The 26,076-nt window shown below is 37.4% G+C and overlaps 1 protein-coding gene across 8 annotated transcripts in view; it reads right to left on the bottom strand.

Annotated features, from left to right (window-relative positions):
* ZNF143 (zinc finger protein 143) overlaps positions 1-15,067 on the bottom strand; it is a 34,960-nt gene extending 19,893 nt beyond the window's left edge. For 3 of the 8 annotated variants that reach the window (XR_001414601.1, XR_001414600.1, XM_014966635.1), the window contains exons 1-8: positions 14,681-15,067; positions 14,388-14,480; positions 13,806-13,889; positions 13,508-13,588; positions 12,222-12,418; positions 7,849-7,923; positions 3,335-3,454; positions 1,977-2,052 (exon numbers count right to left, since the gene is read on the bottom strand). Coding sequence is in view for 5 of the 8 variants with exons in the window: in XM_014966635.1 (XP_014822121.1) it covers positions 1,977-2,052; positions 3,335-3,454; positions 7,849-7,923; positions 12,222-12,418; positions 13,508-13,588; positions 13,806-13,889; positions 14,388-14,480; positions 14,681-14,804 (850 nt within the window). In the remaining 3 variants the exon portion in view is untranslated. The remainder of the gene's footprint in view (positions 1-1,976; positions 2,053-3,334; positions 3,455-7,848; positions 7,924-12,221; positions 12,419-13,507; positions 13,589-13,805; positions 13,890-14,387; positions 14,481-14,680) is intronic. The other 5 variants (XR_001414598.1, XM_014966626.1, XM_014966650.1 and 2 more) reach the window with 4 other exon arrangements.
* Positions 15,068-26,076: the final 11,009 nt, after the last annotated feature.

Below are 26,076 nucleotides of genomic sequence, written 5' to 3'. Positions count from 1 at the left end.
ACAACATTAGGATACTCATAAACCATCACCATCAAAAGCTGTGCTTGCCATTCCAGTCAGGAAGCTGCCTGATGAGTAAAATTTGCTCTTTCACTCTTTACAAGCTCTTCATTCTACCATACAGAGCAGCAGAGCTCTAGACACAGTTCACCCTTCCTTTATGAAGAAAGTACACTTCCATACTGTTTATACTTCCTTTCAAAAGGATAAACTGTAATGATTACAATGTGCACAAATATTTATTCTGTCTTCTACGGATGCTGTATGCTCTGCATTCCATCTACTTTTTATCTCTTACAAGTACTGTCATCAAAATGACATTTAATTACTAGCTTATACAAAAAATCAGTGTTATTAATGAAGTCAGCAGTAAAAGCTCTACGGCTATGCCAGCTCTAAGTTATTCCAATTATTTTAAACCATATTATTAACATCATCCCATATATACATGCCAACAGACAGTAGTCAGGGACTCTGATTCCCCTTAAGATTACTTTTAGAAACTTGTCCTCATCAAAAACTCAACCAGTTTCAAGTGAGCCTTGGATCAGGCTCTCTTGTAAATCATTTTGCGAAGAGCATTTTACCAAGATTTTCCTTTCTGTGCTTCCCTGAAAAGATCATGACTAGAATACCTGACAAAGCCATTTTAGAAAATAAACCTGAATTTTACTCCTGTCCACAAGTGATATACATATTTCTACAAAATAAAGTAACAGTCCATAAGAAGATGGCACCTGCTTTAGTTTCACAGTGTGTTCTCCCTAAAACAGACAAAATTCCTATTTTTGATGTTTTTAAAACACAAAGCATGTTCTACCAATCTGAGCATTAATTGATTCTTTACATCTGAAATAAACTCAATGTTATGATCGAACCCAAGAAGAGAGCTTGTGATATTTAAATCAAAAGCATTCAGTACTTAACATGAACTTTATTAAAGGCTAGGATTGCTGAACTACTGGTACAATGTCTCTGATGAAAAATATGGTATTAGTGGACAAACAGCTGTTTACAGCTGCAACATCAGTCTGTTGTAATGGAAGAGAATATTTCATTATGTCATTTTGAAATCCCTTTCCAAATACTATGCAATTAAACTTAGGGGCAGCCCCTTAAGTATGGTTGTTTCCCTTTTGAGCTTTCTCACCAGCATTTCTTTTGCTTGTTTCTAGTCAAAGAAATAGTATTAAATATATTAGATCAATTGAAGTTATTTTAAAAACACCTTTTTTTTTAAAAAAAAAAAGGAGCCTAACTTTTCTAAGCATCATACTAATTTACATTCAAAGTAAAAGAATAGATTTGAAACAAGTTTTGCTCTTTCACTTTCTTCCCTGTTTCATTCTTCATAATTGTATTTTGCATAATCAAATCAAATCTCAGGGAAAGCATCATTTATGAACAGAGTAGTTTGTACGAAATGTAGACTTCACTTAATGACAAATGTCACTCTGATACAAATTCAATAAAGAACACTTAAAACAGCATCTTCCATCAAAGTTCTTTTCAAGTTTGGAACAGAATATCAAGTATTTACCTCTAACCAACAGGTTCAGCTTCTTCTTATCAGCTTATTTAACTTATGCTATTAGTTTAATGTTAAGAAAGGCCTATTTTTTCAACATGAAATCTGTCTGTAGCATGACAGGTGAAGAGTTAGGGAAGTGGGAAATTCTATGATTCTATGATTCTATACGCTACGAGGTGTCAAGTGTTTCACTTCATTCCTCCTTGAATAACTAAGAGTTAAATACTCTGAGGTGTCAAGTGTTTCACTTCATTCCTCCTTCAGTAACTAAGAGTTAAATACTCTGTCCTTTCTATATGCTACACTAGCTGAAATGATGGCTTTATTTTTGCAGTTCTTCCAACCAAGTTCTTCACTTAACAGTTTTAAAAAGGCAATGTTAAAAACTTATTCAAAACAGAGGCAAACACTAACAAATAGGAGGAACTAGTCCACAAAAGATTACCTGTTGCAAAGGCTTTGCCACATCCAGGGTGTTCACACTGATACGGTCTGTCTCCTGTATGTGACCTTTCATGCACCTGCCAAGACATCCAATACACCAACTTAATGAAACGTTGCATCTGTTTACTTTGACAAAGAAACAGTTCATCCTCAAAGACAATATATTTTATTTCTCTTCCTAAGATTCACACTCAAGCGTCTTCTTTTTAAATCATTGATAAAAAAAAAAGAAATACGGTAACGATATTTTCCCTAAAACTAAAAATGTCTCTTTCCAAGGTCTAAACTGATCTTTTCAGTCAGTTTTGCAAAAAACATTTCTGTAAATACACTTTTAAATCATTGATAAAAAAAAAAGAAATATGGTAACGATATTTTCCCTAAAACTAAAGATGTCTTTTTCCAAGGTCTAAAAAACATTTCTGTAAATATATGCTGAGTTGCCATCATGCAACTACACTACAGTATGGAAACATGCCTCAGAGCCTACTCTCTATCTGATTTTTAACTCCACTGAGCGCTTCTAAGGATCCTCTTCTATTGCAGGAAACCTCTACAGCAAAGACACCATTTTTACACAAGATCCACAGAGTCAATTAGTGACTGACTCCAGAGCGTTTTCTCAGAGACAAGGCAGCACTGCAAGGAGTTTACCTCACTGACAAGTGATTACCTCAGCCTAAGCTGGAGTGTGACCAGCTCTACACCCTTACTGTTTCAGTAATTCCTTTACTTAATTTAATGAGAGAGAATTAAGGAGTTGTCACCTGTAAAGAAAAAAGATGTTCAAGCCTTTCCCCTTGAATGTTGGATTGTTTTGAAGATTTAGACATTGTATTATGATGGTAATTTCTTTTAAAAATTGGAATTTTTGCATGATCACGCATACACATAAGTTAGATAAAGTGAACACTGGATTTCACAGTTTCTGTGACGTTGCTAGTAGAAACTATCTCAACCAGAGATTTCTTACATGCTGGCCATATAGGAGCCTAACATGATCCCTCACCTGCATCTATCCTGACCTGAAAGGCAAATTGGTAACATTTAGAGTCACCACTTTTTCTTTATCATTCAAGTTACAGTGCACGTGTTTTATGTAACATTAACAAAGAATATATTTTGGTAGTCGGTGACTACAGTCTGCTGATTGTTTAGTTTTCGAAGACAGCCTCATCTTGGAACATTATGCAAAATCAGCTCAGTATCTGGGAAAACAAATTACTGTAGGATCAACCCAATAAACATTTGACAAACCAACATCATTGTGATTTGCTCTCTGTTAATTTCTGTTACTAATAATCTGTCAAAAAAGAGTCATGTATGGAAATTAACAACGGCCATTTTACATCTCATCACCTTAAGATGGTGAGCTGTTGTATACAGTTTTCCGCAGCCATCGTAATCACAGCGAAAAGCTTTCTCTCCACTCTGCTGAGATTTTGCAGTCACTCTTGTTCCATGTCCTTGCAAGACAATCTTAAAGTAAAAAAAAAAAAAACACAAAAAACTACCATTAAAAAAACGCACAATGGATCAGAAAAGTCACATCCTTTCTTTTGGTGTGAAGTCAGAGCTGATTCTGACAGATTTCTCCTTGCCGTGCCATGAGTTTCTTAGTCCTCAATAAATAAATGAAAAATAAATAACTGAAAAGCATAAGTTCTGATGAAAGGAAAGAGGGAAACTCTAAAACATATTCAATTGTAGCTAGCAAATTTAAAAGCATGCACTAATTAGCCAAATAACAAGACTGTAAAAAATAAGTTGAAATACAAGTCCAGTGGTAGGATGGCCAAATTAGTAGACAGAAAAAGCTTAGATTACATCTAAGGCCCTGGATTCATTCCTAAAGGAGATTAGCCATAAATTAGACCACCTTCAAAGATAAGTTCATGCAAAGGCCAAACAATAATTAAATGCACTTATAATGAGCACTTTTTGAAAATAAAGGAAAACATTTTGTACTTTGTCAGTGATGCATGTATTTTGTGCAAAGTAACTGGTGCAATTTGATTTAGGTTCTACTCTCCTTTCTGGCATGACACAACAGGAAAACATACAGGATAGCTTTGCGACGCAACTTAAACCACTTTTAAAGGCTTCTTTGTACTGTAAGATGCAAGAAACATTCATACAGACTGAAGAAAGTCCACCACTAAACCACATCACTAAGCACCAAATCTGTATTTTAAATATCTCCAGGGATGGTGACTCAACCACTTCCCTGGGCAGCCCATTCCATCCCTTGATAAGCTTTTTGGTGAAGAAATTTTTCCTAACAACCATCTTAAACCTCCCCCAGTGCAATTTGAGGCTGTTTTCTCTCATCCTATCACTTGTTACTTGGCAGAAGAGACTGACCCCTATCTTGCTACAGTCTCCTTTCAGGGAGTTGTAGAGAGCCATAAGGTCTCGCCACAGCCTCCTTTCTCCAGGCTAAATAATCCCAGCTCCCTCAGCTGCTCCTCAGAAGACGTTCTCCAGACCCCTCACCAGCTTCATTGCCCTTCTTTAGACATGCTCCAGCACCTCAATGTCCCTCCTGTAGTGAGGGGCCCAAAACTGAACATGCTATTTGAGGTGTGGCATCACCAGTGCCAAGTACAAAGGGACAACCGTTTCCCTAGTCCCACTGGCCACACCATTTCTGATACAAGCCAGGATGCTGTTGGCCTTCTTGGCTACCTGGGCACACTGCTGGCTCATATTCATCCGGCTCTTGATCAACACCCCCAGGTCCTTTTCTGCCAGGCAGCTCTCCAGCCACTCTTCCCCAAGCCTGTAGCATTGTGTGGGGCTGTTGTGACCCAAGTGCAGGACCTGGCAGTTGGCCTTGTTGAACCTCATACCATTGGCCTCCATTGATCCAGCCTGTCCAGATCACTCTGTGGAGCCTTCCTGCCCAAAGCAGATCAACACTCCTGCCCAACATGCTTCAAAAGCAGATCAACACTCCTGCCCAACTTGGTTCAACTTAATCCCCTTGTCCAGATCACTGATAAAGATATTAAACAGAACAGTTTCTCCAGGAGAATGCTGTGGGAAATGGTGTCGAAGGCTTTACTAAAGTCTAGGTTGACAACATCCTCAGCCTTTCCCACATCCATTAAGCAGGTCACTTTGTCATAGAAGGAGATCACATTAGTCAAGCTGGACCTGCCTTTCATAAACCCAGGCCAACTGGGCCTGATTGCCTGGTTGTCCTGTATGTGCTGCTGTGTGATGGCACTCAAGATGATCTGCTTTACAACCTTCCACAACACCAAGGTCAGACTGACAGGCTTGTAGTTCCCCAGATCTTCCTTCCAGACCTTCCTGTAGACAGAAAGGTCAGACTGACAGGCCTGTAGTTCCCCACATCTTCCTTCCAGACCTTCCTGTAGATAGGCATCACATTTGCTATCCCTCCAGTCAACTGGGACCTCCCTGGTTTGCCAGAACTGCTGATAAATGATTGGAAGTGGCTTGATGAGCATTTCCACCAGCTCCCTTGGTAGCCTTGGGTGGATCCCATCCAGCCCCATAGACTTGTGCACATCTAAGTGGTGAAACATCTTGCTAACCATTTCCCCTTGGATTATGAGGGGTTCATTCTGCTCCCCATCCCTATATTCCAGTGCAAGGGGCTGGGAAGCCAGATAACTGATCTTACTATTGAAGACTGAGCCAAAAGTGGCATTAAATACCTCAGCCTTCTCCTCATCCTTATAGATAATGCACTCTAAAGAAACTAAAAAATTCAGATGTTAGGAGGCACAAAATCAGAAGAACATAGCAAATAAAGTACATTTATAATAATGCAAAACTTATTGAGAGGAATTGTGTCCTTCAAAATACTTTTAAATAGACAAAATTAAAAAAACCCGATAATTTTAAAAGAAAACACAAATGCACCCCGAGTTCAGACATGTAACACCCGAGAACAACAACGGTAACAAAGATCTCAGATAAGGTTTTTGTATTGTATACCTACAAACTTCAGTCATATGATTCTGCTTTAATATGAACAGATGGGTATGACAGGTTTGAAAGCAAATAGTGTGTAATATCCATTTGGTCACACATAGTCCTTTGTTTTCACATGTAGAAATCACAAAGAGGTTTTATGCTTTTTTTCTTTTGGTGAAAAACCTAACTGCATGCATGCATGCATGACTGTTTAGCAGCATGACATCTGTTCCATTCTTGTGTTACCTGTGGACTTAAAGTTTGTAAATACACACTTATTTAATACTATATCTAAATATAAGACTATTTTATCCCAAGTAACAGATTATTTCAGAATGAGCTACAAGTAGGCAACTACTTGCATCAAAATATAATAATGATTAAGATTTTCCATAGATATTGGATAGCTTTGGGACCCTTCAGTTGCCCAACTGAGTCATCTTATAGGCAACAGAATTTGAGACTAAGCTTCAATACCTTTAGAATACCAGATTTTTTTGTTGTTGTTTGGAACATATAACACTCCATAAGATTGGTGCACTTCCATATGGTATATATGTTGCCATACTTTTTTTTGGGGCTAAGGCTGAAATTAACACGTAACTGGATACTGGCTACAGGTCATTCTGCATTAAGGCTCTCGAGGTAAAACCAGCCAAGGTCTTATTATCTTACTTTTCCCTGAATTTTGCATTTTGTTGGAGTGGTATCCCTGTTCAAACCTACAAGTGTGCAAAACCTCAGAAGTTCTTGATTTCATTTCAAGGAATGTATTCCAATACAATAAATAATGGATGTATTAGCTATTCTCTCACAGTCATGCCACACAGGCAAAAGTGGAGTGTTTGCTGCTTTAAATATTGTGGGACCTAGCATTTAAAAAGATTAAGAATAGACAATTCTGAGGTAACTCTCAGAGGTGAGCCTGTAATTGTTCCTTTCACAGATACTGTATCTTACCTTGCAAGATACTTTTCCTCCTTGTCTAGTTCATTGTATCTTAAATTAAAGAAAAAACAGGGCTTCTCTAACCAAACCTTTCTCAATGCAATGACTTTTCTGGTTTTGATTTTGTGGTTTGAACATGTGGTTTTATTATTATCTTTTGTTGGTTATAATTCCTTGAAGCCCAGAATATGCTTTGATTTGTCTTTTCCTTTAATAAAATGTTATGATGACAAATAGCACTCTCCTTATATAATTTTATGGATCCCAGGTAAAAAAAGCTTGATACTTAATAAGCTGCACCTGTATTTTCCATTGCTCTTTGAACTTTTAAGTTAATACTTGCACATTGAAAAAGGTTTTATATTTCTATGTACCAACAATATCAATACAGAGAAAGAAATGGAAGTACTTTTCTGCTTCTTTAAGTGTTCACTTAAAGGAGCAACACTCTTATTTACTGATTACTTACAAACCCCATAATATGAGTCAGGGACTCTTAAGAGGTCAAGTGGAATCAAAATAAGTCACCAGAGAAAGAACAGTTTCAGACATATGCCTGGAATTGCCTCTCTTGAGAAGAAAATAATTAATTGAGTCACCATTCCTTCTGCTTTAAGGACGATAAAAAGTCAGTTCATTCTCTGGAAAAGAACTTCTGAAATACTTAATACCCTTACTGATTAGATACTCAGGTCAGCTTGAAACATCTTAGAAATCCAACATAATTTTAATTGCCTTTTAACAGAAAAAAACCCCAAACAGTAAGTATTAGAAGATCTTTTCTAAATCCTGTGAAAGTATCTTGCACAAAGTGAGAAATATGACCTATCTGTATAGGTTTGAGATCTAAAATTCCTGAAGGGTAGCAGACCCTGGCTGATGGCTACACAGGACTACCTATCATGCATGTTGCTGGGCAGAGAAGACGTAAGAAATGGATATATTTAATAATAATTTTTTATTGGGCTACATACCTGCATTTTTTTATCTTGTTCATTTTCACCTATCATTCCTGTCCCACTAACACTGTCATTTCCATCAATAGACACCTGAAAAATAAAGTTGAAACGGGAAAAACATTTACAGGTTATTTTTATTCATCTGAACAATAGAGGATTGCAGACAGATCCTGAGTTATTTCATAGCTCTCTAGCTCCCCCTTGAAACGTGGTTATTCTATAGTACATTAGCCTATTTCATAGCTCTCTAGCTCCCCCTTGAAATGTGGTTATTTTATAAAATACATTAGCTTACATGAAAATCACCACCTGTAGCACCTGCATTATACAGTCAGCATCTCAAAGTTGTCTTAAAGTAGGAAAAACTGCAAGAACCAAGTACGTTAAATTAACAGACTGACAAAAGAATTAAAATAAATTGAAAATCACCACCTGTAGCACCTGCATTATGCAATAAGTACAGTGAGCATCTCAAAGTTGTCTTAAAACAAAGTAGGAAAAACTGCAAGTACCAAGTACGTTAAATTAACGGACTGACAAAAGAATTAAAATAAACTAGTAACTTTAAAAATACTGAGTTCTGACAGAAAACGAAACAAAACACTTACTTCTTTTAAAATAGGGTATATCTCTCACTCTCTCCCTCCCTATTAAGCAGGATTTACTTGTTTTGAACAGCACAACTCCTTTGGAACCAAAATACCTAAGACAATGTGTTACATCTCAATTTGAAATAGTCAAATTATAACAGCTAGGCAAAGACTTGTGTATTGTTCAAATTATAACAGCTAGGCAAAGACTTGTGTGTTGTTCCATGGGCTTATTTTTAAAACCAGTCTACAGGAAGAGGAAGGTATTGGTGCTTTCCGGGGAACTTATAAGAATATTTGAAAGAGTATTAGATATTAATTTGAAATTTTTATTTAAAAAAACATTATAATTGCACAGTTTACAAAAATAATCACCGCACAAACTCTCTCACAACATGAACTCAAAGAACAGTATCTTATTAGTCACTGTAGAAAAAACTACTTTAAAGTATACTTTATGTAGTTTCCTATTCCTTAATTGCCTCTGTGTTGAGCACAGGCATTCACAATACCCTCTGCATCCATTACACTCAAGGCTGAGACTGATGCACCTAAATCTAGCCTAAGTGATTTTATTCTTTAAAATAGTTTGGCAGAAACTCTACCTCAGCAGGTCTGCTTATGCCCTTTCACTAAGGAGGTCATAGCAGGCTCCTGAGAATATTAATGCTTGTGTAAAGTATCTTGCTGAAAGCATCAGCTACCAACATTTTGCTTGGGGACTGAAGATTAACTTGTCCCATAATTGGTTTTCAGACAGTATTGTCTTTCTAAATCAGACAATTGTGAGCAATACACTTTTGGAAACTTTGAGCTAGAACAGTGAAGAGAAAAGTGCCCAAGCAGAGGTAAGCTTACGTTACAGAGTGGCTGCAAAGAGAGTCTGCAAACAGATAATTCTGAGGTGGTTTGTTGTTTTGTTTTTTAAAAAAAAGAAACAATAGCCATTTTGGGACCTTCTCCTGCAGAACTTTTGAAGGGAGGGGAGAGAACCTGCACAGAATGGACACTTGAATCACTTCATCCTGAACTTTCTGCTGTTGGTCGAGAAAGGAACTGCTGACATGAAATTAAAAGTTTCAATGCCACTGGAAACAAATGATCCAAATAGAATGTATGTGCATGTGTGTAGATATACACATATCCCAGGAATTGTACTTTTCCAACACCCGGGATGTTGCAGGAGAACAGCTTATGGAAGAAAAGTACGTGTTATAACCTCTTCACAATTCCATTACATATCTTCTGACTTTATGTTCACCAAGAGCGATGATCTCTTTTTTTCTGCGTTGCTTTGGGAGGAAAGTGGCATTGACTTAACCCAAAATTAACAGGACTCTGGTTTAGTCTTTCCATGTGCTCTGCAAGGTGTGGAAAAGTAGTACTATATCTAAAGGAGAAGCAAGGGACAACGAAAATTGTACATGTTCCACTACTTCCAGTGAACTTCTTTGCTGTCTTCTTGGATCTCTTTGTATGAACTCTTCACAGTTTCTACACTGATCTCAGGCAGCCTACTGATCTTTTCTATTTCTGCCTGTTAAGTAGGTCAGGGGAACAGAGAAAACCACCATTCTCCAAATCCGCCTTTAAAATTTTCTTCACCCTTGAAGGTTTTATCTTCAAAACTGGAAAAATTAACCAGAAACCCCAAGACACCCAATTTTAAGCCTCTTTTAGCTGCATGCGGAGAATTTTGGAAGAATTCCAAGAAAGATCTTCGAGTTCTTCCTAAAAGATGGTCTTAGATTTAAGCCTCTTTTAGCTGCATGAGGAGAAATTTGGAAGAATTCCAAGAAAGATCTTTGAGTTCTTCCTAAAAGATGGTCTTAGATCCTAAAGAAAGATTGTCTGCCTTCAACCAAGAACACCTATACTGAGTCAAACTAAACGTCAATCTAGTGCACCATTTTGTTTCCAACAGCAACCAGTAGCAGATGCTATAGAAGACTAAATGAATAGACCAAGCATATAGTGATACATTCCCAGAAATATTCTTCCAACCTCCAAGCAATTTGTGGCTTCGGAACTTCCTGAACTAGAAGTCACGTTTCTACCTAATAGCCCTGGATACATTTTTCTTCTATGAACTTACCTAATTACTCTTTGAATCTAGGGACATATTAGCATCCACAATATCCTACAAGCAGTGCCATGGCTTAACCTTGTACTGTTTGAAAAAGTATTCTTCCCTTTTTTTTTCTTGAACTTGTCTCCTAAGAGCTTCATCTGCTGTTTCACAGAATTGAAGAATGGTTTGGGTTGGAAGGGACCTTAAAGATCATCGAGTTCCAACCCCCCTGCCATGGTGGGACACCTCCCACTAGACCAGGTTGCTCAAAGCCCCATCCAGCCTGGTCTTGAACACTTCCAGGGACGGGGCATCCACAGTTTCTCTGGGCACCCTGGTCCAGTGTCTCTCCACCAGTTCTTACACTGGTAAAGACATCAAGTCACTTTTCTTCTCTGTGCCACTTAAAATCACAAAACCACATTTCTCCTTTTAAGAGAAAGACAGTTATGACAATTAAGCTATTAATTGCTTTTGTACGTAAACCAGGTGCAATACTTGTAAACTCACTTCTACTGACTTTCCCTGAAAGGTTCTAACAATACCTTTCAGAGTAAGGTTCTGGGATGAAAGCTTAAAGAAAAGAAATATAATTATTCCTAGACACACACAATTAACACCACAGAAAACAAATTCACATTACAGAATTAAAACACATGTGTTGAGGTAAATAGGAGAAAAATGCAAATTTATTTGCATTTATTCTGTTTCTTCTTCACCTTCTCAAAACAGAAACTTATAATAAATTACGATCAATATAGCTCCTTGTTAAGAAGGACAAAGTTATGATTGATTTAAACCTAAATTAAACAGTAGTTAGGCAATGTGTAGAAGCTTGTCAGTACAGCTCAGCTAACCTTGGATTACCTTTTATTTTATGAAATGTTAAGGCATAGCCAAACACAACACAATCTGACTGGCTCTCTTAGGATCTCTTCAATTGCAACAGACAGAAGCATAATGGAAAGAACAGCGTATAAGCCATTTAATTATCCTAACTGGCCTTCTCCCAAAATTTGACAAATTTCAGTGACACTAGAGGTCAGCTTTTAACATTTATTCTAGTCTTTTTCCAGAGCAATACAAGCACTGGTGGCAATCATCCAGCAACTGGGACACTGCTAAACTGTAAAGTCGTGGAAGTTGCACTGCCTGTTATTATATCATGCTGTACAGAAGTCCGTTACAGTGAACAACATGAATTTTGAGCATCATACTACATTTTACTATTGAAAGTATGTATCAAGGAAGTTTTTTTCAAACTCAGTAACTGCCTAATTTCTATTTTACATTTCATAACACGCATTGTCCTTGCCCAGTATTGGGCCCTACTCTTCCCAATACACACACAAAAAAAATTTAAAATCCAGCAATAGCGCCTGAACAAGAATAATTTAACTTTGTGCTTTCCAACTAGTGTCCCCTCAAGAAGCTCCTTTCCAATGTTATATTTTTTAAGAAAATTAGTATTTAGTTGTCTAAATCATTTTCCAGATCAGTCTGACTCCACCTAATTTCCGTGTTTAATCTTTTGTTCTTTTTATGCAACACTACACACTGGAGTTCCTCATGAAAGTGAAGCACTGTCATAACAAGCTGGTGTCCTCTCTAAGAGTCTGAAGACTCTCTTAATTATAATTTTAATTCTTAGACCGCAATTGGCTTTTGCTGACAAATGTGATGCTACATTAAAACGTTATGGATAGAGAAAATGTCTTTCAGTATACCTTGGCTGCATATTGCTCCAAAGCACTGATGGTATCTGGGTCAATGGCAGCATCTCCTGTATGAAGACCTGCCACGGTACCATCAGCCTGAATGGCTAAAATGGTGTCCGACTGTGGCATCTGCACTGTGTGGTGGATGTAGGCTGTGGTTCCATCCTCCAGCTGGACTGCTTGTAATGCACTCTGGTCGTAACTGTCTGTGAAATAACATTACAAACTGTTATGAAATAAAAGGAATAACAACATCTACATGTTACATGGAAAACTACTGTCTCCTGAAGTCCTATCTATACACAAAATGTACGAGAAATATAATCACTCGTATATTAGAAATATAAACACTGAAAATATTACTATGAATAGCACTGATGATTTTTTTTTCCAAGGCAGTGCTTTCCATAACTTTATTTCTGCACACTTTTTTATAAGTGCAAAACCAATTTTATATTGGCCTAGCTTTATTTACAAAGGAAATCAGGAACTCAAAGATGCTTTCCGTTGCACATCCACTCACAATACAATGTAAATAATATAACGCGTGTACTGATGACAGTACTTCAGATTCTTAAGTCTGATCATTTTAAGAACAGAATCATGCCAATATGCAAAAGAAACACATGAAACATAGGATGACTTTTAAGGAATAAATTCTTTATTATATTCTCTCCTCTTAGTATTGTTGATTGAAGAATTTAATTCTTGTCACATTAGTTTAAACAGACTCAAAATATCTACTTGTTCACTTTTTGTAGAGAAGCGGTACTATTTCCAAGACTAGTGTAACCACCTTCTGCAGAAATCTAAGTTATCATTTAAAATAAATATGTTTGCACTCTTGACTGTCAGCTGTCACATTTTCTGCCCTACCACCTAATGGCCAAACCATCAATAGTATGATCTTTAAATTTTAAGTCAATCTCTACATTCTTTAGTTCAAGGGGGAGCCATTGATTGATTCTTACCTGCTTTCTCTTCTCATTTTCGCATAGTTATTGCTGAAATCTGTATAAGGGCTTACATTATCTACTAATGTGACATATACTTACTTTAATGTGATCCTGGCCTAAAAAAAAAAGTGAAATACGCTGGTCTATTTATAACTATTATAAGAGGCCCAAAGAAGGAACTGAATCAGTCTCATTTCAACAGTTTCCAGATGTCACAAAGTAAAAGCAACAAGTAGTCTACACTAAATGACATCATAGTCATTTATACCATATTCTATACTGCTGAGGTTCTCTTGAACTCTAAATGGAAAAAATCCCACTTCAAAAAAAATCAATTACCTTTTGAGGTGTGATGAATAAATGCTGTAGTGCCATCTTCCAGCTGAACTGCTTGCCCATCTTCCAGACGCAAGCTGTCCCCTGTTTGGAAGAAAGAATTAAAATGCTTTAACAATAGTTTGAGAAATCCAGTAGCTGGAAAGATTAAACACTGAATACCTAGGATTACAAAATACCTAGGATCTCTTCACAACTGTTTTCCATTTAAATAAGAAATCAAGCTACTATAATAATCATTAGTTACTTAGTATTAATATTTATCAATAATATATTATTTTAGAATATATTTCTTTCTTACTGCTTTTAGGCATGGGTACATGTTGAACATAAGCAGCAGAACCATCTTCTAATTGAATCACTTGGCCATCCATTAATTTACCATCTGAAATACATAATTAGAATTCTTAAAAAACATTCTGCATGACTCATCACAGTTTAAAACCACAGTTCATACTTTCTGGATTAAAATATTAATAAAATATCACAGACAAAAAAAAATGTTTGGTAAAGACTAAGCAGAGTATGGCTATACAGAGCTTTTAAGATTCTAAGGTAAAAAAAAAAAAAAAAAAAAAAGGAAAAGGCCTGATGACCTATCCAGTAGGCAGAATACTGATATTTGAGTTTTAAGCATAAAGATCATCTCCCTTTTGTTTGACTTACATTCTGCATTTGATACCTGCATCTTATTAGTAGCAGACTTAAATATTTATTTTAGAGTACTACTGTAACACCTGTAATTCCCAGCTGGAATTGGAACTTCATAAACATTGTACGGATTTTGCCTGACGTTACAATGCACAGGGGTTTACAACCTAAAAACAGGGTAAAAAAGGAGAATACAATTACAATACCAATCAACTCCTAGTCATTTACCTACCTTTAGAATTGTGCTGTATGTAAGCAGTGGAGCCATCAGCAAGGGTAACTGCTTGCAAACTTACACCTTCCATGTTTTCTAAGTTGTCACCATCTAGAAAGGAAAAAAGTTCATATTCACTATTAACAGCATCAAACCCTAAAAATCATAACTTAACCACCTCCTCAAATGGTTACATCCCCTTAAAGCATAATGATTTCAAATAATAATTGGAAATAGTTCTTATTTGCAAGTTTTAGAGTTTTATCTGAATTTCAAACAGAGAAGACACAATAATGTAGAGATATTTTAACCTGAAGGTTCACCTTGCACAGCTACTGCTTCTGTTAGACAGAGAGTCACATGCTGGGCCTCCATTCCTCCTCCAGAAAATTCAGTCATTCCCTGAGAGTCTCGATTTATCTGAGCTAATAACATTGTCTACCTAGAAAAAAAGTAATCACAAAACATAAATAATTTAAATACAGAACCAGAACTGGTTAAACACAATCCAAGCTTAATTTGATTTTTATACAGCTGCTACAAATATTTTATGTTGTTTTCCGCATAAAGAAGATGCAATGAATCACTGACTTACCTGGAAAATGCTTCAGAGGAAAAAATGTTATTTGAAATTGGTAAATGTTATTACCATAGTTAACTAAGCTATTAAGAACTTCACGTTGCAGTTACTAAATTGAAGTGAATCAACCACATTTAGATTTCAGTTAAATATACATTATTCAAAAATATATAAATAATAATGGACAGTATAAGTAATTACATCTTTTTGTCCCCAGAATCAAAATAAAGCTAACAATTCCCTTTGGTAACCAATGACAACAGCAAAAAAAACCAAAACTAAACATCTCTCCAGTGCCACTATCACTCACTGGGAAACAGACACTTCATTAGTAAGTCTGATGGAATGATCCAACTATTTCCCTAAACTTTCCAGGAAGGTTTCTATTTAAAAAAAAATCCCTCCTTGAAAAAAATGAAGTATCTCATGATCAAATATATTAATAAGACAACAGGTTGGTGATTGGTGAGTGACAGTCAAAACTCTGCATGTATCTCATAGAACCAGATATAGCCATGTCTTTGGATACTAATTTTTCACCCAGGACATTTTTCAATATGGGTTATTAAAAAGTCTACTGAATCTGAAAGGCTATTACTAATTTTCAGTATTACCAGATTAAGAAGCTGTAAAGGAAACATATAACATTGCATTTTTCCTAACTCAGATATTGGCTTTCACCACAGGATGAAAAAAAAACAAAACCAAAGAACAACCAAAAAAAGACTCACTGAGTTCTGCGAGCCCTTTAGTTAATGTAACACACGTTTCAATGTGAATGAAAGGGAAAAATAATAAAAAAAATAAAATAAAATCACATGGAACAGCAACCTAGGCATTAAAGCAACTTTCCCCCCAGTCCAACCTCAAGAAGTCAAGAATTCTTCTTACAATAAGAAGCAGCTCAGCAATCTCACAAAACGGTTACAGAGAAACAATTGAAGCTTTTAATCTTAATATGGTTCTCTGATCTGCTGTTTTGTAATTCAAGGCTGAGAGGAATGATCCAGGCTTTTTAATTTACTTATGATTATATTTCTAAATAACTATATTTACCTCTACAATCCAGAAATCTGCCCTTGAATGAGCAACTCATCGATGGCCTCAAAGACCACTGAGAAACTCGTGCTTATGTCCATACTAAAGAATAACCAAAGTAAAATTAGACCATTTAGGTAGTCCAGCACGCCTGCAGTATTTAATAGGTTCAGTACACTAATTTAGTAGTTAAAAATTACACCCATATATTTTTCAAATACATCCAAGTGACTTTGAACCAGACTCTATTTCCTAGAGAGGCAGGCAGCTACTTATGATTCTTAGGTAGCTGAGAAAAAGCTGACCCACACCCAGCTGCTGCAGCTCTCCTGCTTTCACCACCTGAAGTGCTTTAACCCGAGCTGTGCACAAAGCAAATGTGCCACGACAGTCCAAGGCCCGCTAATTTTTAATGTGATGTCACACCAAGTGCCCACAGTTACTCCCAAAATTGGACCTGGAGTCTAAACCACCTTAGCATGTATACGAATATTAGGGACAGTTTGCTTAACTATTAAGAGCCCATCTATATCCTTGTAATAGAGAATTTGAACATTGAACAACTCTGAGCATCATAAAGAAGATGTAGTTAAGATAGAACCCAAAATTTAATTCAAAAAGACATGTGAGATTTTTTAACACCCAAGATGAGAAATTCTTGTTCCCAGTATCATTTTCAAGAAAATAAGTTTTTCTTAAGGTCTCTAAAAGAGATGTAATACAACAGAAAAAGAGTGCAGAGAAGCCATCTAGACAAGAAGATGTAGTTAAGATAGAACCCAAAATATAATTCAAAAGATGTGTCAGATTTTTTTAACACCCAAGATGAGAAATTCTTGTTCCTGGTATAATTTTCAAGAAAATAAGCTTTTCTAGAAGATAAGGTCTCTAAAAGAGATGTAATACAATAGAAAAAGAGACAGTGCAGAGAAGCCATCTAGAATAAATGCAGGCAACTGCAAAGTCCTGAAAGAGTCAGAGCAGAACCAGTTGCTTAAAGGGTCAATGGCTGTTCCAGAAGAAAAAGAAATGTAATGCAAGATAAATTCAAGGGCCACAGGAGCAAAAGTTTTGTTTAAATTATTTTACAGTGTTTGTTATTGTAGTGTGGCTGATTAATAGTTATCACACACTGAAAAAAAAATAAATCAGTGAACTGCTGCACACAGCAGAACGTTCACTACTTTCCTCTATTGCAGATGATCTAGATGCTAATGTGCTGTAACCACACAGACTGTGTTGCTGTCTTCTACCAATTATGACTCCATTAAAATTATTCCTTCCAACATATTCTCTTCCCAATCCTTTGTCCTTCCACTAGCTTATCTCCAGCTCCATCCCTTCTCCTTCAAGTACCAGTTTTGTTCTTCAGCCAGGCCTATCATGGTATCAAATTTCCAGCACATCCCTCTTCCAAGTATAATCACATCCTTCTTGTGAAAATAATCTACAATACTCCCAAGTCCACCCCAACTCATTCTGCAACTAGTCTCTTACTGCTGGACTGCTCTACACATCTGTCACACCGATCATGGTATCAAATTTCCAGCACATCCCTCTTCCAAGTATAATCACATCCTTCTTGTGAAAATAATCTAAAATACTCCGATGGCCACACCAACTCATGCTGCAACTAGTCTCTTACTGCTGGACTGCTCCACACGTCCGTCACGCCATTGTCTATGACCTTCCTGCCTCTTTGTCTCAAGATGGTTCATGGTCAGACCCATCTTATTAGCATGTCCCTTGTAATGGAGACCCAAAAAACCCCAGCTTTCACACTTTGGTGATGCAGCAATTTTGCTGTGCAGGGAGGACTACCCTCAACCAAAAGTGGAGATGCTGCTCCCTTTCAGCTGCTCTTCCTCCTCTCCGGTGGAGAAGACAGGCTAACCAGATAGCACTATGAGCTCTGAGGAAGAGGATGGGGAAAGACCTGAAGACAATGTAAAAAGTTGGCCTATGTTGCACAGAAATGGGTCAGGCTATCACAGAGATATTGCTGCCACAGTGTTACATACTTTTTTTCCTTTCTATAACAGTGGTCAAATACAGGAACAGATTGTGAAGAAAGGTTATGGACTCTCCATTCTTGTAGGCGTTCAAGACAACTAGACATTGCCCTGGGCAACCTGGTCTAATCAGATCTGCCTTGACCAGGGCTGGACTAGGTAACCCCTGGAGGTCCCCTCCTATTCTATGGTATCTAATAATTTTGATATTGCATACAATATCAACCACCCCACATATCTAGTCTCCCATCTCTCTATATTTTTATTCATTTGTCTTTTTTTTTTTTGAAACAGTCTGTTTTCATCAAACCCAAGCCTCTTCCCTTACCTCAGCTTTAGTCACTCTTATGCCTCCTTTTCTGCAAATCAGCTTATATGCTGCTTTCTATCTAGTCTCCTATCTCTCTATATTTTCATTCATCCTTTTTTTTTTTGAAACAGTCTGTTTTCATCAAACCCAAGCCTCTTCCCTTACCTCAGCTTTAGTCACTCTTATGCCTCCTTTTCTGCAAATCAGCTTATATGCTGCTTTCTCCTCAGCTTCCAGCAAATTTGTCTTCATCCTTCTTCCAATCCGAATCTCACCAGCATCTTTCCCTAATCCATCTCATTGCTTTTATTTCTGTGCATTTACATCATTAAGCTTTTTCATTAAACCTCCTATTTGCCAGGAATTTTGTCAGCAAAAACCCGAGACAGAAGGATTTCCTTTACGCGCTTCAAATATTGCGCCTCATTAGTTAAAAAGCAGCTGAAAGCATCCATTTTTAGGAAAATACATGAACCCTGGGGTGTAGCTTGCATGGTTGCTCAGCAAGTATGTGCAAAATGCAGTGCAATCTCAAGCACTGTCCTACAGAACAGACACCAAGTACAGTCTGAGTCATGAGGTACTCACTGAAGTGAAAACTTGAGACCTGACTTTGTGAACTCTTGCAAGTCTTCGCAGGTCACATGCAAGTTGCAGTTTTCAAAAGCATGTTAATAATGACATTTGTGAAGATTTCAACATGGACAGCAATTCATATTGCATTCCTGAAATGATTAGTCACTCAAATACTCCTGTGTATACTCTCTGTGCAGAGAAAATGTTACCATTCTTTAAGATGGTCAAAATACTTCCCACAAAAAAATCAGCCTGAGACAGAAAATGGTCAGACTGAAGTGAAAACAGTGTCTGATAGAAGGCACAGCCAGCCACAAGAAGTGATGCTGAAGTGTCTCGCGCTGTTACAAAGCAAAAGCAGTGAATTAGTGATGCACGTTGCTGACTTTATTATGCTTTTTAACAAAAGCTGCACCAGCCACGTAAACCCCCAGTAGAACACTGACAGATAAAATATGCTATCCAGCAGGGTACTTAGGTGCAATTTTTTTATTAACACCCCCACCCCCAAATTCTCTGACCAGTAAAAACTGTGAACTCAAGTATGCTTTAAATTCTGAACACTCAGAAACCAGAGGGATGGAGGGGGGACAGAGGAAGGAATTGGTTAAAAAGATAGGATTTTTCATGAAGGCTTCATCAAATTGCCTATCTACAGAACACCACCTGTATTTTTTCCTCCACTAATACCCAAATAGAACCTTTTGGATGATGTCACTCAGCTTGGAGAAAAGATGCAATGATAAAAGAAAAGTTTTTATGTAAACTCACTCTAGCAACTGGAAACAGGAGTCTCTGCTGAAAACCAAGAATTGAACAACTAAGAGACAGCAGACAGGATTTAGGCAGCTGAAAAGATAAGCAAGAGCTGGTAGAGGGGATGCTGCCATGGAGCAGAAAGTGGGTTTGGGGCACTAGGGAAACATGGCAGCTGAGAACAGCATGAGGAAACCCTGTGTAGTAGAAAATGTGGCAAATAGCTGCAAAATAGCAGGAATTTGCCATTTAAAGAATGACCACACCACTGTACGGCTGGACAAAGGAAAAAAACCTGCAGCGACATTAGCAGAAACTCCTTAGAGGAAAAAAAGGATGATGCTTAGAGGATGATTAACAGGAAATGGAATAAAGTTTGTAATAGCAGTCATGGAAGAAAACTCAGGGTTATAAAATGCAATCTCGAATGTGCAGGAAGACAGACAGACAGGAAAAATAAACCTACTCCAGACATTCAGCAACCTTGTGATGGTCCACCCTCCTTGTGCAGGCAGCACTGAGAAGTTTGAAATAATACCCATTCATTTCATTTGAAAATAAACATCACTTGTTTTTAATACACTAACGTACAGAACTGGAGTAATTTTATAAAACTTATAAAAATAACAAATAAAAACCAATCCAGAAAAGTAAAACGGCAAGTGAACCGTAACCCCACAATACGGATACTTTCATTAAGGAATTTTAGGAAACTGCATTCCTACATTTGACAAAGTTGAATCCCCAAATCAGTTCAAGTATGTCAGCACAGTAACAAAATTAAGGTTTTTCTGAATTAAGTACTGGCTGCATTAGGGTCCTTAACCACTGATATGATTGCAAATATCAGCAATTTCACAAAACTAGTCTCATCAACAAATATTTGTGAAAAAATAAAAACTAGTACATACAATTAATATTCAGGTTAAATACACTTCAACTGGTAATTAATATGCATCACAGCCTTCTGGGTCTTGGTGCAAAAAATGACTGACAGACTGAAAAACTGACTAGTCCAGACAAAGGATTTTTTTTTAGAGGACCCAAGTGTATAGCTTACTAATTAGGTGAAGTCATTTGACAGCTGGAAGCTCAGAAGTCAAAACAAAGCCAAAGTAAGACTCTCTAAAACCTTGCTTCTGTTACCATATGTACCTAATTAGGTGAAGTCATTTGACAGCTGGAAGCTCAGAAGTCAAAACAAAGCCAAAGTAAGACTCTCCAAAACCTTGCTTCTGTTACTGTATGATAATCTTTTCCAGTATGAAAGCAGAAATCTGTAGAAGGGTCAGAAATGAAATTAGATCCTGTGGATGCTTTGACCAAATGCTTCAATAGATGGGACATGGATTTCTTTCTTCACCAACAGCCCTTAACTTTTTCAGTATTTTACCATTGCACTGAAACATTGGTTTCATGCTATCATTTGTCAGGCTGACTTTTAGTGACTAAACATGACAAACTACTTAATGTTAGGCATTTCTAAATTTCTACGTGCTTTCTCCTATAATCTTAACTTTTTTTACTGTGTTTTTTCCAGTCTCTGGTAAAGGCAAGCAGAACATAATTAAATAGCGATTTTCACCACATCAATCACCCACTGTATAAAACAGAAACAAGGCTGAAATACAGAACAAAAACCTCTGCTAAAGAGTCTGGTAACAATAGCTGGATTCAGATAGAGGGGTAAGATAACGCAATTTAATAGCAAATTACACAATTATTTTCTAGATAGCAAAGAAGCATTGCAAATTATGAGCCATGGGTCTAACCCTGGCCCTAGAGAAGAACCTAATCAAGACTGACAGCACTGCCAGCTGCATAAGCATGATGCATAGACTCCAAGTGGCAGCACAGCTAACTTGCTGAGACTCATGCTGCCCAAAGCTAAGGTCTGCAGTCAAATTCAAGGCTCCTTTTTATTCTTTTTGCAGTATTTCAACCTTTCTTTTCCACTAGAGATACATACTGATTATAATGCAGTTCAAGATTAATTCACTGCCACAGACTGATATCTCTTCAGAAATAATACATAAATGCATGACCAAATTTATCACTGCCATAACCAAGCACAACTCTTATGACTTTAGTGTGAGCAATGTGAACCACATTTAGCCTCACATACTTTATGTTCCAGCAGTCTTTTTCCCCCAAAGTCATCCCTATATGTATGTATACATATACCATCACAGTTTACATTGTGAATCCCATCTACGGAATGTTAAAAGTATTGTCAGAGATCCATGCTTGCATTTTATAGAAAATAATTGGATTAGCCAATGTAAATAAAGAATGTTTACAAATCCTTACTCTAACAAATATTATATATGTGTGCAATTTCATGCTGCAGGAGTGCTGAGGATGCTATGATTTTCAAATGTATGCCACTTAAAAAAAAAAAATACAGGCAGATCAGAGAACCACCCACCAAGAAGACCTACACATGTGGAGAAGACTCAGGTTGATCCCAAATACGACTGCTAACTTCACATGTTTCTTGAACATATTAGAGAAGAAACTGCTGGTTAATCAACAGAGGTTAGAGTAGTCCATCAGTGTATTAACTGTCAACAGCACTGACAGAAAGCTAGTTAAACTCATACTGCAGCTGAGGGACAAGCACTTCAGCAGCAAATGCTTAGTTCCATGATCTCATTTGCCTTGGGTGGCACTATTACAACAGCACTGCTTCCATGTAACTACCCCAATGACCAGTGTGGCTTCCCAAACCAGGGATTTGAAACAGACTGGGGAGTCTCCCAAAAGATCTGATTCCAAAAATCCTGCATGAAAGGTGACAAGTAATTGAGATCCACACAGTACTGTGTGCAGTGGTATAGAAACTGGAATTCTGAAAGCTTTAATAAAGTACAAGAATGTATACTAATGCACCTGGTCAGTGATCAATGCACTAATAAGACATTAGAATTAGTACACTGCTGACTAGATTTAGCATGAGAAAGGGCCATATGATCTGTACCAAAACATCAAATTCAAATATGACCAAAACCACCTATGCATCATTTGGAATACTTGTGAGTGTGCATGGAATGGCCTGCAGACATACTGTGACAGGAATAATGCAAACTCACCTACCAAAAGAAACCAGCAGGTTTCTCTGATCTCAGATGGTCTTCCTTGCTCAAAGGCTTCTTCTTTCCTGGCCAAACTTGTATTATGAATGCTCATGCAAACCTTTTCTAGAAAAACCCCACCCATTTCTCTATGGCGGACTCATTGGTAATAAATTCTTTTTAACAGTCAAAAAAGTAAGCATAAATAATAATAATGCACACACTCAGAAACTGAATGTTGACCCTGAGATCAGAAGAAAAGCTGAACATATGGTAGGTCATCTGACTCTGTCTTACACCAGAAAAACTTAGAACATGATGAACAAAGCTGAAAAAACCCCACCTTTTAAATCATTTCTCAGCACATGCGAGATAAAGCACTAGATTTCATTCTAAGTGGATTCTTCCCCTGGAAGTCACAAAGTCAGAAACAGACTTAAACCATTTTACCAACACCACACCTATGTGTTAGTAAAACTACTGGCTTTTGGGATTTGTTTTTTACTATCAAGTATACACAAAATACTGGCTATTTTGTGTATTACTGGCTATATACAAAATACTGGCTAAAAACAACAACAAAAAACCCAAACCCTAACAGTTAACTTAGAAATTGAGACCAACTATTTCTATCAGTCCTTTACTTTTGTGCCAAACAGACTTGTAACTCTCTTAATTGTCAAGAAATCACAAAAGTGTCTAATTTACATCATCAAAACAGTTAATCCTGGCTATGCCCCTGCAAATCCACTGAGGCTGCCAACAAAACAGGGAATTTTGAGTGGGTTGTTTTGTGTAGTTACGAGTTAATTAGTAATCTGATTAATACATTACAGATGTATCAGTATTAGCCATGACAGCAGCAGTGTTTTAGTCTATGCTTCCATTTCAGGAACAAAATGGACAGCCTATTCAATTGCCAGAACACAAAAAAAAAAAACCCAAAAACAAGCTACAAATGTAAATTGAAAAACAGTACACCTAAATATATTCTAAGAAACTCTGTGTAACACCATACTAGCTAAGTATGAATATACTCAAGATATGGGCAACACCAACTAACTTGCAAATACAGACCCATCTTCCAATTCCACAGAAGTCTGTCATCAGAAATGAAGCCAAAAAGCATTAAGCAGATAACACAATCTTCCCCTCAATGACTGTATAGAGGAAGACATTCAGCAGACAATAAAATACAGACTGAAGGAAGCACCAAGTTTAAGTGTAACTTTGGTATCAACTTTGAATATTGCAGAACTTGCTGGAACTGCAAATGCCTTTCAAAGAGAACTTAATTTATTAAATAAGTGTTATCTTGGTGGAACAAAGTATATCCTGCTATACAATTAAAAAAGCAGTGTAATTTAGAAAATTTTAGCAGACTAAATCACTGGAAGCATTTACTAATTTAGTCCAATCTCATTTCTGATCAACAATGATCAACAATTCATGGTGCTCAAAGTGAGAGGACCAAAACCATAGTCCCTTACATCCAACTAAGAGCAGGTCAAGTTGTGGACTTAAGGTACAGACAGAACCCCAAGATCTCCACTGTGCCATGATGGGTCATAAGGCTTCCTTTGCCTCCTCCCACCGAAATTTGGTGTCTGTGGGCCAGCACTTCTCTCAGATTGCTCATTCCATCCTCGAAACAGTACCTATGCACACCCCTGTTTACAGGAACTCGCATTTCAGAGCTGAATCCTCAGATTCCAGGAGAGGATCCATCCTAATAATACATAAACTAGGCAGAAACCTTCCTTCAATCTTTTGGGATATTTTGTGGCACAAGGCACAGGAATAGGCAACCCATTTCATGCTCTCTTTACCAGGTGGGACAATTTTGCTGCAGCACAGAAAAGATGAAAAAACCAAGCTGCCCACTTATTAATGCACAAGGAGCAGAAAGCGTGCTGTCGAGCTGTAGAAACGTGGAAGAGATGTGACAATACAGGAAAAAAGCCAGGGGCAAGGAAAGGCAAACAAAGGTTGGCCTGGGATGCTGGGGTATGTACACACACGTGTCAGAGGCAGCAGGAGTTACAAAAGATAGCGTGGGAAGCAGAAATCATGGGGATGATCAAGGACAAGGGTACAAGTGAAAACGCAGGCAGGAAAAGAGCAATGAAGGCACTGAGACAACTTAGATCTTCCTCATATTTACATTCTGTCCATTACAACACTGGAAACAGGAAAAATCGCCCCAATTACCAGGAATGTGCTGTTCGTTTTGTGTGTGGAAACTCATCCAAATTCAGCTCAGCTTTGGAAAACAAATAGTTTCACACGTGCCAACTAAAGACTCCTCAGAATTTAATAACAGTGTTTCTTAAAGACTCCACCTATGCTGAGCATGTTTCAACCCAAAACTTTGAAAGCCAAAACTTGCATGCAAGGAAAATATCCACATCCCACACTCCAAATGAAAGCCAATTACACCGTAACAGAAGGAACCCAGTTCAGAACGGTCATCTTTTTTAGCTTTATTTTAAAAGAAAGCCCATACATTTCATTAAGGCCAATACATAAGTCCACAAGAATACACACAAACACACAGTGTTTCAAGGAATGCCCAGAAAAGCTGGTGTCCAGGGAGAGACCACCACCAAATTGAAGCTGGCACAGCAGCTTAGAAGCCTGATGCTCAGACCCTGTTCACAGCTCAAACTCCTACTGATTCCCTTCTCCTGGAGAGCAGAACGTGGGCCAGCAGCAGCCTGCTGAGCTGAAACAGCACATAACTTGAGATATTCTGGAGACAAAACCAAATTTACACTCTCATTTTGGCACCCATTACCAGAGAATATTCATCACTTCTTTATCACTGTGCCCATCTCCTCTGAAAATAGGGACTACCAGCTCTCAACAGGAGTATTTTGAAGTTTAAGCATCAAAATGCTACACAGACATGAAGACAGAGTGAGCCCATATGACTTTCTAGGTGAATAAACTTCTACGCTTCCTTAAGTATCTGCTTTAGTTGAGCCTTTAATTTAAGGCAAAACAGCTCTTCCTCAGATAGGAAGAAAAATGAAACACGACTTCATTACAAAGAATACAGTTTATGTAAACTATGCAACCATTCTTTCAAAACTATTTAAAATGTTTATTTTTACATCTCCTTTAAGATGCAATCTATTACCTAAACAATCATAAATTATTTTACTATGTATTCCCCGAGTTTCATTTTCTGCAGTGGTTCAGGTGAATGGCTTCTGACCTGTACAGCTTGAAAGCTCAAGACTTTAATGCATGAATACAAAGAAACAAGCCATGAAAACAGAGTCAGGTTGTACTCTGCCAAACTAAAACTATATGGCAAAAACACACAAAGAAGCTAAAATATAGTACGCATGTACTA

This window comes from Calidris pugnax, unplaced genomic scaffold, assembly GCF_001431845.1.
Source record: "Calidris pugnax isolate Ruff unplaced genomic scaffold, ASM143184v1 scaffold26, whole genome shotgun sequence".
NCBI lineage: Eukaryota > Metazoa > Chordata > Aves > Charadriiformes > Scolopacidae > Calidris > Calidris pugnax.
The sequence above is the reverse complement of the archived record's forward strand: the minus strand, read 5'-3'. Positions and strand labels throughout refer to the sequence as shown.